At 36.1% G+C, this 12,236-nt stretch overlaps 1 protein-coding gene across 1 annotated transcript in view; it reads right to left on the bottom strand.

Moving 5' to 3' along the window:
* The window catches only part of LOC126252566 (glutamate receptor ionotropic, NMDA 2B), an 874,952-nt gene that overhangs the window by 20,715 nt on the left and 842,001 nt on the right, over positions 1 to 12,236 (bottom strand). The window contains exon 15 of the mRNA XM_049953467.1: positions 8,740 to 8,844. Coding sequence (XP_049809424.1) covers positions 8,740 to 8,844 — 105 coding nt within the window. The remainder of the gene's footprint in view (positions 1 to 8,739; positions 8,845 to 12,236) is intronic.

Here is a 12,236-nt window from a genome sequence, read left to right as displayed (position 1 = left end):
CCCTTGCTTTATGAAAATGACAACTCCTCCTTTATCCATACTAGATCTACAAGTGTAAGATGCTAAATTATACCCATTTATACTGACATTTTCCATCCCCACAGTTACATGGTGCTCAGACATACAAAGTATATCAATCTCATTCTTATTTTTGAGATCATCTAAACACATTCTCAGCTCATCTACTTTATTTTTTATTCCCCTGATATTTTGGTGAAGTAAGTTGATACCACATTTAGCATTATCCCTGTTTGCTGTGCATGAAGTTTCTTTTCTTCTATTTTCCTTGGTTGCTGTCTGTCTGGAATTTGGCTTTAACCTAAGAAACCTGTCTGCCTGATCTCAATAACCACAGCGATCACCCCTTGTGTGACTGTGGCCCCCTTACAGTATCTGCTAATAGAGAAGCTAACTTATCGTTCCCCTTCCTATTAAGGTGCAGGCCATGTGTAGTGTAACCCCACCTACCAATAGCATCAACTGGAACAACACTCATGTGAGACTTTGCCGGTGTCTTGAGCATCCCGTTCAGCTCAGTGTTAACATGCCTTATAGCAATGTTTACCCAGGGCTGATCATGGTGCTGAAAGACCTCCACATACCCCACACTGGTGTGCCCAGTTTCTGCTCCTATTTTATCCAGGTCACTCCTAATACTATATCTTGGATTCATAGCCAGGCTGTTTCCTGCTCCCCCAACTATAATTACCTGATCTTCCTTCTCACATAGCTGACCTAAGTTTTGGTTTCACAAAACTTGTGACCTGGTACTCTGTCCCTAATTTCTCCTGAAGCTGTTGGCCCACACCCCTCCCATGACTGCTACCTATAAGAAGAATTCTTCTTTTCCTATTCTGTTATGCCCTTAGAATCCTATCATCAGTGTGTAACAAGCAGTGTCTTTTAGTTGCATATTATATTCATATGTACACACAATTCTTAGCTATGGCATTCTTTTTTGGGGAACAAATGCACAAAATATGAACGCAGTTTTCAAACTCCAGAAAAGAGCCATAAGAATAATAACCAACAATACTAGTCGAGCTCATTGTAAGGATCTGTTCAAAACACTGGGGATTTTAACTGCTCTATGTGAATACATTTAGCAGTCAGTAACACACATCAAAAATAACATTGATATTTACTGCAGAAACAGCTCTGTCCATGACCATGCAACTAGAGATAGACTCAACTTACATTTACCAAGAAAAAAATAAACATAACACTCTAAACAGCATTTCCTACCTAGGAATAAAACTGTACAATAAATTACCAAAAGAGATTAAAGAAATTGCAAAAATACACTTATTTAAAGTGCAGCTAAGTAGTAACTGTCATGCAATACATTTTATACATTGAAGGATTACTTAGATAAAACAGAGTAGGGGTTTGATAAAAAAAATGTTATACAAATAAATAACAATAATAATTATTATAAAACGTGCAACATTCCAAATAACACCTTCACTTTGTTTTTGTCCCTTCTGTTTTCCTTTCTAGAAATACTTTCCCCAAGCTATGCATAGCACAATACTAACACCTCTTTCTTAGCTCAACATCTCACTCATTATGGAGGGATGCTGACAGAGTTTTTCAGGATATCAAATGGGAAGTTGCAGTACAGAAAATGGCCCTGAGATCACCTGTGTGTGTGTGTGTGTGTGTGTGTGTGTGTATAGTGAGTGAGTGAAGTGTTATGAAACAACGTGTGTATAGTGTGTTCAGTGATTGATAGTGAGATATGAGTGAACAGTGTGGCATTACATTATTTAATAAGTTATTTGTAAAAAAAGTACTGTATACCAGGAGTAAATCTAACTAGAAGTAAATCTAACTAGAAGTCTGTAAATATATGTGTACATGAATTAGCTTATTTTAAATTGATCTAAACTTGTAAATACTTTGACATGTCCTATATGCATGTAAAAAGAGATCTATGGATGAATAAAGCTACTACTACTACTACTAGGTCCTAGAATACTGCCCTGAGGTACTCTGAATGGTACAGTCTTCATGTCCGATCTATACACAATGTTTTGATTTTTATTGTTTGCTGAGGTAAATTCTACTACCTGTTTTCTATTGTGGAGATATGACTGATACCATTTTAACGCAACTCCTCATACACCTATAGCTTCTAGTTTGTCTAGCAAGATATCACGATCAACAGTATCGAATGCCTTGGAAAAGTCCAAGTTTATTCCTACTGTACTGTTATTTCTGTGAAGTCCTATTACAATGTTTTTGATGAATTGGGTAATTGCTGTTTCTGTACTCATGCCGTTGCAAAAACCATATTCTGTTACAGAAAAGAGATTTAATTTTTTGGGGTAATTTGTAATTATATTTTTCATGACAGTCTCTATTATTTTTGAAAATACAGAAAACTAAGCTATTGGTCTATAGTTTCCCACATCATATATATCACCCATTTTATACAATGGTTTTATTTTTGAAATTTTTAACCTTTGTGAGCATGTCCCTTCTGTTAATGATATGTGAGAATGGTTCTGCTATGACACTAGCACATTTAATTATGACTGAACCTGGTACCTCGTCAGTTCCAGAGGACATTTTATTCTTCATTGTTTTTATTATCTTAAGAACTTCTAATTTATTTGTGGGACATAGCAATGTTTACCGTGTTGCTCTATTTGAACTGTGGTACTACTATTACTAGCAAAATTTTTACTCAGATTGTCTGGAGTGTTTATGAAATAGTCATTTATGTAATTTGCTAGAGTACCTTTTCTGAGTAACACCCCATGATCATCTTTTATTACAATGTCATCTTGCTTTTTAAAACTTTGTTTGTTTCCTGTTTTACTATACTCCATATTGCTTTCAACTTGTTAGCTGTTCCTATGATTACTTTGTCATTGTGCATTGTCTTGGCCGTTTTAATTACTTTCTTACAAATTTTCTTATATATCTTAACATATTCTGCAAAGTGTTCATCTTGGTTGTCTTTTCTCAGTTGATTGAGAAGTTTTAGCTTTTGACGGGGTACTCTGATAGCAGGTGTTATCCACTGGCTGTTATTTCTTGGTATGACAGTAATTCTAGTCAGCTTTTTTGGAAAACACATCTCAAATTTGGACTTGAAAGTTTTATAAAATTCATTGAATGATTCATCAGTTGATGGTTTTGAGAACACATCTTCCCAGGTTTCTTTTGCTAACCATTGAATAAAAATATTAACATTTTCTGGGTAGAAGTGCCTTTTATATTTCCACTTGCATTTAACCACCTCAGGTACAGAAGAATTTATGTTGCTAGTGTGTTGTGGTCTGAAAGACCTAAGTTTATGTTTTGTGCCTCAGCAACATCGTTTTCGATATTTGTAATGATATTATCTAATAGGGATGAAGATGACTCTGTTATTCTAGTGGGGGTCTGTGAAGAGTGGTTTAATGTGAAAGCTGTTTAGGATACTCAAAAGCTGTATTTTTTCTTAATTTTCAATAAAAAGGTTGATGTTAAAATTCCCACATAGTAATAATATAACTTCATTGTTATACAAAATGTTAGCACTGCTTCCAAATTAAAAAAAAAAAAAATATATATATATATATGTTTTTTCACCTAACGTTGACCTGTATATTAATATGACAGTTCGATTTTTATACTTCTCCTCAGATTTTAGCTCAATGGCACATGATTCAAAATGTTTCTCGATATTTAGGTGGTATGTTTCAGATCTAACTTTATACTGCAATCCAGCCCTAGTGTACATGCATACTCCACCACTTTTACAAACATTGTGGCAATAATGAGATGCTAATTCAAAATTGCTTATATTTATAAGACTTCATTCACTGAGCCTGCACCAACGTTCTGATAGACAAATACAAGAAATATCTACAAAGTAGTTTATGGCGACTTCTAACACTTTATTCTTCAGACACAGAATGTTTTGACCCATTATCTTGAAAGTTTTGCAAGTACTTGTTATTTTGTCAATAATTGGTGAAGTGCTCCTTTGTTGCTGATTTTTGACACTTATCTGCAATTTTTCAGGCTGATTTGTCAGAATCTCTTCCTTTTCTTCTTTTGGTGCCATAAAAAAGCATCACTAAGTGAAGCAGCTGTACCTAGCCTTTGGCTCCTCCTCAGGCAGTGTTGATCAGCTGCTACTGTTGTTGAGAGTTCAGTGGCGCTGCTGTTGATGCTGTCATTGACATGCTTTCTCGTACAGTGACTGCTGCTTTTTTTTTTTTTTTTTTTTTTTTCCCTTCTGCTGGAGGAGGGCTGCTGCACTAACTGATGTTGGTTTTACCTCAGCTACTGATGGTTCTTCTGCTGTTGATGTAGGTTAGTTGTTATTGCTGTTGCATCTGTTGTTGTTTTTTATGTTGTCGGTGGTGGTGGGGGGGGGGGGGGGGTACTGCTGCTGCTGTCATTTGTGTTGTACTTTCTGCCACTGGCTTTGGTAATTTTACTGACACCTGTTTTTGTTGCAGATATTTGCAGGTGCCTCTTGATTTTTTCCAGTAATTTCTGGGTCACAATTTCCTTCCTTAGACTGTTCAAGTGAAGGCCATGAGATGTGTGAAACCTGTGCCCAATGTAGCTAATATCAATAACATCAACGTTTTTGAATTGCTTGCATATATCAGAAAGAAGGTCGTTGGTTACTCTGATCTCCTTATTTACACAATACCAATGTGGCAAATCATAGTGGTGGAGCATGGTCACAAAGGGAATGTTTTTGTGTGACATAGGAACCAGTTGTTTCCTTAATTCTGATCAAGCTGTGGACATCTCGTTTCTGTACATATCGTTTGAGTCACCAAACAGAGCTATAAAGTCATCTGAAGATAACTCCATAATTTCTGAGAGGGGCGCTCCTGGCTTGACAAAGCTCGTTGCTTTTAAACTGCTGTCTGATTAACATATGCGGCGATTCTGCATCCATGGCTATCAGCTAGAATATAAAGTTTCATCAGGCAACCACGAATTTTTTGCTGCGGCATAGGTACATGTTGTCGTAATCTGCAAGTCTTCAGGGGTGCAGAAACGGCTGGTTTAGGTATCTGAGTGTTTGCAGTAGCATTTTATGATGCAGAGTCATCACTTACACTACTTTGGATGTTATATTGGTTTTTTAAAAGAACTGGTGAATCTGGTAGTTCTCTGCTGTTACCGGTATCACATGTACACTCCGATATTGTGTTTTCAGCAGTTTTTTGTGACGGACTGAGATTTTCGTACTGTAAATTGAGCTCTCTTTTACATACAATGCATATGACACCATTTTTGCCTCCTCTCTCATAGTTTTTACACACACTATAACTTGTTTTAGTGTTGATACAAGTTCTTGTATCTGAGTGAAATTTATCATACAATTTACTTGCTTTCTGTTGTGTGCCTTAGTTACAGTTATGTTTTAAAACCTGTATCTCCTCCAATAAGACAGAGATTTAGGAACCAGGTTTTAAATTGTAAGACATTTACAGGGACAGATGTGGACTCTATCTGGTACAGGTACAGGTAAAGAAAAGTGGATAAAAGCAAGAGAAGAAGAAAGAATTCACTTGAGAAGAATGACACTTTTAAGTTGGTGAATCCAAAGGAGGCAATAGGGAAAGAGATCTTGACAAGTAAATGGATTTTTAAAGTAAAGCTAGGCTGCTTGTCAAAGGTTTTGAACAAGAAAAGGATATAAGTTATCAGGAATTATTCAGCCCAGTAGAGATATCTGTTCACTAAGACTGTTATTAACTCAGGCAGCAGAGAATAATTTTCATATGAGAGTGTTTGATGTGAAAACAGCCATTCTCTATGGGAAACTGGATGAAGAAATTTTAATAAGGATAAAAAGTGCTGGCGAGATTTGTGTTTTGAAGGTAGCTCTGTGTGGACTTAAACAAGCTCCATCCAGAAAGAATAAAAATTTTATAGATTTCCTAAAAATAGGGCTAATCCACTCAAAATCACATCAGTGCACATTTAAAGATGTAACTGAAGGAATGTATATGGCTAATCATAAGACAAGACTTGGAGAAAATTGAGAAATGTTGAAGAAAGTTAAGAAGAATTTTGAAATGTCTTGTAAGAAAATCCATATATTTACTTAGGGACACAAATACTGTAGATACAAGATGAAGGAATATTTCTACACCAAGAACAGTATGTGAAGAAAGTACTAGAAAAATTCAGTATGATTGACTGCAAGGCCAAGGAGGCTCAGATGAAGAAACTCAAGAAAATGAAAACATTACATTTCCTTATAGTGAAGCCTTCATTCGTAATGTAAAACCAGACAAGATCTTGGATTCAAAGTCATTTAGGAGAGCCACTTCACAGTAGACCCATAGAGAAAATATTACCAGAATGTCAAAAGGACTCTGAGATACCTACCAGATACAAAGAATTATGGTCTTTTTCATAAAAAGATAGACTATGAAGAAGATGACACTATTCATTTGAATGTCTACTGTGATGTCAATCATGCACAAGACTAATGAAACAGCAGGAGTACAACTGTATACATTATTTTTTCTAATGGTACCGCCATTAGTAGGTGATCCAAGAAATGAAGTGTGGTAGTTACTTCATCAACTAAAGCAGGCTACATTTCAGTAGTAAAATATGTGAAAGAAATAAAACATATCAAGAACCTACTGCTAGAGCTATTCAGAAGAGAAGTGAAGACCATACTTCATATAGACAATCAAAGTGCTATCTAGGTGATCAAATGAGGACAGACAGTTAGATGAAGCAAACACATCGAGATGAAATTCCACTATGTTAGTGAGACATACAGAGAAAATTTATTTGAGATAAAGTACTGTAATACAGAAAAACAGTTGTTAAGATATACTTACCAAAGCTCTGCAAAGATCAAAGTCTGAGAAATTTAGAAATGCTACTGTAAAACAACTACCATAACTTCCTTTTAGAAATATATAAACAAATTACAATTTTATGTGTGAATAACTAAAAAATATAAAAGTTTATAAAATATGGGAAAGGAAACCACTTACATACAGAGGATTGCTGCACGGCACACAGAAACATGTAAAGGAAACCAGTTAACACTAGCTTTTGAGTTCTTGCTCTTTTTCAAGTAAAATTAAACACAATCACAAGGACAACCAAACTTACACAACTGGTTACTGAAATTAATTACTGAAAGCTGTTGCCTGGGTAGATAGGGAAAGATGCATGAGGCAAGAAGGGGTAGCAGGTCAGTGTGAGGCAGGTCTATCAGACAGCGATGGCACAACAAGACAAAAAGGACAGATCATATAAGGAATACAGAAAGTGAAAGGGTGAAGAAAGGAGAGAAATACGCTGATAAAGAGGCAGACAGGGAGCGGAGAAACTAAAGGAGAGATATGGAAAAAAAGAGGGAAGAGGGGGAGATAGTGAGTGAGAGAGAGAGAGAGAGAGAGAGAGAGAGAGAGAGAGAGACTGCTTGGGGAGGGGGTGGAGGAGGAAGAGTGCTGTAAGAAGGCTCTGGTACACAGCAAGGGTGGGGAAAGACTGGTGTGGGCTGAAGAGGGAAGGTAAAAGATAAGGGGGGGGGCAATGTAAATGAGTTAGCATCGGTTTAGGCTGGGGGCAGGGGGAGGGGGAGGGTCTCTCCAGAACTCCAGCATATGCTACACTTTCACAATCCCCCTGGCCTATGGCCTAAGCCTCTGCTAACTTCCTTCCACTTTACCACCTTACTTATTCCCTTCTCTCTTCTGTTCATACTAGTCCTTCCCCATCCATATAGTTTACTGCCTTCTCCTATGACTCTTTCATCTGTGGCCCCCATCTCTCTCTCTCTCTCTCTCTCTCTCTCTCTCTCTCTCTCTCTCTCTCCCTCTCTCTCTCTCTCCCCTTTTCCTTTTTTCCACCCCTCTCCCTTATTCTCTCTCTTCTCTGTCTCACTATTCATCATCACCTTCCTCTCCTTTCCTCCTATCTCTCTCTCTCCCCTCATCCGTCTGTCTGTCCCTTTTATGCTCTGCCCTCTGACTTTCTTTTGTCTTATTGTGCAGTTGCTGAGTCGTCTGACAAAAGATCTGCTATCTCCTCCTTGCCTCGTGCATTCTTCCCTTTTCCCTCCTCACCTCCATCTATGCAGGCAACTGCTTTCAATAATTGATATTCAATAATCAATCTTGATGCTACAATGGCCACATACATTTGGGTGTCTGTTTGGTTGTGTGTGTGAATGTGTGTACTCTTACTAGAAAAAGAGCAAGAGCTCAAATGTTAGTGTTAACTATTTTCTGTTACGTATTTCTGTGTGCCACAAACCTGTCCTTTGTAAGCAAGTAGTTGCCTTTCACTTATTTTATGTGTTGTTTCAGCCAAGAATTTTCGTTATTGCTATAAAAAATGTAACATATGTGACTAAAATTTGTTGAAAGAAACACTGATTTCAAGGGGGCAAATATGAATGAGTTAAACAGTTTGTAAAACGCAATGTTTGCTGTATGGTGTTTTAAAGGCTGGCAACATGAGTAATGTGAGAGTGCATGTTATCTGGGGGTACATGTACTGTTTGTATCTGTTTGTTGTTGGTGTCTAGATATGTTAAATAAAATATGTTATGTAGTGCAATCAATGTGTGTCTCATAAATTTATTTTCATAATACAATGATCAAATAAAAATAAAAATACAGCACTGGAAATGAAAAATAATTATATCTAAGTTTAAGAGAGAAAACTGTGTAGTAATAGTAAGAAATTGTGATGCACATATTTTTCACTGATGGATAAAACTGTGAAGTATACCTGAACAACTGGTTACTGCCTTCAAAGCGACCAGAATACTCTGTGGAAGTAATATGATTTCTTGTCATGTCACGGTGTTTCAGGACATCAGTACTGTCCATAATTCTGCAACATATGTAAATTGAAATTATATTATCTCAAGTATTATTTAGGATCTAATTACCATATCTTTGTGTACAGAATACATGTATTTTATATACTTTCTGTTTTGAACTTTATACGCATTTTTCACATATTCAGTGTAAAATCTCCTTGTGTATAAGTTGTCCAGTTACACTTCAACATCTGAGGTGATAATGTTAGTGACCTGAAGCATTAATGCATAGTAAAGTAAGAAGTAAATACCTAGATAAAGTAATAAATAAATAAATATTTATTTGTAAAAATTATTGATTCAAGCTGTACCTAACAATTATAAACATGCAGTGCTGCTGTTGCTGTGGCTCTTTCATGCACATTCGATAGCTTAACTAACACACAAAAGTAACATGATGTTTTGAATGGAAATATTGCAATCGTGCTTCATAGGAAGCAGTGTGCTAAAAAGGGTACACAATTGATAAGCTTGCCTTATTTTTAAAAAAAAACATTACTAAATATGCCATCAAACAGATTCATGCATGGCACTGAGTTTATATAGAATATCCCTGACTCAAGAGAAACCACACATTTTTTGTTTCATGGATGAAGTTGTCACTAACGTCTTCTGCAGGATTAACATAACTGACAATTTTTTATTGCATGTTTTTGTAGGATGCACAGTTACTAACATATGTAGAGAAATTCTTAATTGATTTAAAAACATGGTAAACACACAGAAAAATTTTTCAGACATGCTTATAAACCTGGGAAGAAAAGTTCTGTCATAAAAATGCAAATTATGAAAGATAACCTTTTTTGTTGGGATAAATATGTTTAAAAATCTGTTTCTACACATCACATACATTATTTTTACATCCATTTGAGTAAAATTAAATGTGTTATTCATAAAAATTTGTCATTTAGGTATTAGAGAAGTGATATTATAAGATAGTAATTTCATAAAGACTTCTATTTACAGGTATAGCATATATGTGATTCACTGGATGTCATTAATACTGAAAATGTGTCTTGTAAAACTTATAAATTATTTATATAACAGAGGGAAACATTCCACGTGGAAAAAATATATCTTGAAAGAAAGATGATGAGACTTACCAAACAAAAGCGCTGGCAGGTCGATAGACACACAAACAAACACAAATATACACACAAAATTCAAGCTTTCGCAACAAACTGTTGCCTCATCAGGAAAGAGAGAAGGAGAGGGAAAGACGAAAGGATGTGGGTTTTAAGGGAGAGGGTAAGGAGTCATTCCAATCCCGGGAGCGGAAAGACTTACCTTAGGGGGAAAAAAGGACAGGTATACACTCGCACACACACACATATCCATCCACACATACAGACACAAGCAGACATATTTAAAGACAAAGAGTTTGGGCAGAGATGTCATCTCTGCCCAAACTCTTTGTCTTTAAATATGTCTGCTTGTGTCTGTATGTGTGGATGGATATGTGTGTGTGTGCGAGTGTATACCTGTCCTTTTTTCCCCCTAAGGTAAGTCTTTCTGCTCCCGGGATTGGAATGACTCCTTACCCTCTCCCTTAAAACCCACATCCTTTCGTCTTTCCCTCTCCTTCTCTCTTTCCTGATGAGGCAACAGTTTGTTGCGAAAGCTTGAATTTTGTGTGTATATTTGTGTTTGTTTGTGTGTCTATCGACCTGCCAGCGCTTTTGTTTAGTTATAAATTATTTATGTATTTCAACTAAAGCAAATATGAACTTGCTGAGAAAAAGGCCATTCCAGTACAGCCACATACACAGTTTTTACACAACAGAAACAGCAGGAACAGAAGCATACTTGCAGCCAATTATAGCCCTCAGCCCTGCATTTAATTTCTGCACCAGGTGAATTGTTTATAAATAACAAGCTTGTAATAACATTATAGAAATAGAATTTACTGTTTTAATTAACATTTATTATATTCTGAACTATGAGGAATGACTGGAAAGTATTAATAACATAATGATTTTATGTAGGGCTTCTCAAATTTAATTTTTATAACAAAACTTTGGTACCTGCCAAAGTGTAGGGTCTGTCTAGAAAGTTTGGTGAATGGCATGACACGTAAATGATTGGGGGTGGGGGTGGGGGTGGGGTTAGAGAGAGAGAGAGAGAGAGAGAGAGAGAGAGAGAGAGAGAGAGAGAGAGAATCTGTTGAAAAGTGCCACATGACATTGCAGGAATAGTCTGAAACAGATTTGTCTGCTGTGGACAGTCAAACATAATGTTTCTGAAAAGTCACATCAAGTTTTGTTGCAGGCTGTGAAAAGCAGTGATGCAGGTGTATGATGTTGGTGCAAGTCTATGGAACAAAAGGCTTAACGTGGAAGTGTGTTTGATCAGTTGAACTGCTTTTCTGTTTGAAAAGGAACTGCCGGCTAACATGATAACAAACACCACTGAGATAGTGACAAATGATTGCACAAAATTACTGATAATCTATGAGAGCGATATCACAGGAGCTGAGGATTAGTAAACAGATTGTTTACTTCGTTATTAACATGGACTAGGATACATGGAAAATCATTTTCTGATTTACAGCATACAAACTGAAGGAAAAGCAGAAGACAGCATTGATAATAAGAGTGGAGAATTCACTGTTGCATGTTACCAGGCTTCATATTTTCTCTGACTGGTAACTGTCAAGGCAAAGATTTCTGCATCAGATTTTATTGACATGCAAATACAAGTGGAACAATGTTTCAAGCATTTCCATAAGAAACTTTCATTAATATTTTCCATCTGCTGTATAAATATTGGTAAATTGCTGTGTGGTTAATAGATATTAGTTTGAAGATCACCAAAGGTATTTTGCTAGTACCTATATTTTATAATACCATTCACCAAAATTTTTAGATGCCCCTCATAGGTATTACTTTACATCAATAAACAGAGATATATATGTTGGCTTATATAATTTAAATTGGAGGAACATATGTTATAAGAAATGTGTGCTAGAACTTAATCCACACTCTAGAATCTCTATTTCTACAGCATTCAGTAGAAAGCACTTAATATCTGGAGCCTAATGTTATATGTTTCCAGAGTGTGATTCTATTTTTTATTATGCAAGCAAGCAACATCATTAAAAATGAAACTACCAGTAAGCATTCAAAGTTTTAACCCTACATTTGTATCAGAATATTAAGGATGTCATTCCTCATTGTTATTTATATGAGAGGCTTGATACAAGTATGAACAGTCCCTTTGATGTCCTTTAGATTTGCATAATTTATTATTAACATTGGATGCTGCATTTGATTATGAACAATAATTTGCTAGATTTCCAGTGTGTGTGCTTGTGTGTGTGTGTGTGTGTGTGTGTGTGTGTGTGTAGCAAGATCTAGGACTAAAGCTAACAGCAAAGCAAGCTTGGAAAGGGACAGTTGAAGTA

This window comes from Schistocerca nitens, chromosome 4 (genome assembly GCF_023898315.1).
Source record: "Schistocerca nitens isolate TAMUIC-IGC-003100 chromosome 4, iqSchNite1.1, whole genome shotgun sequence".
NCBI classification, from domain to species: domain Eukaryota; kingdom Metazoa; phylum Arthropoda; class Insecta; order Orthoptera; family Acrididae; genus Schistocerca; species Schistocerca nitens.
The sequence above is the reverse complement of the archived record's forward strand: the minus strand, read 5'-3'. Positions and strand labels throughout refer to the sequence as shown.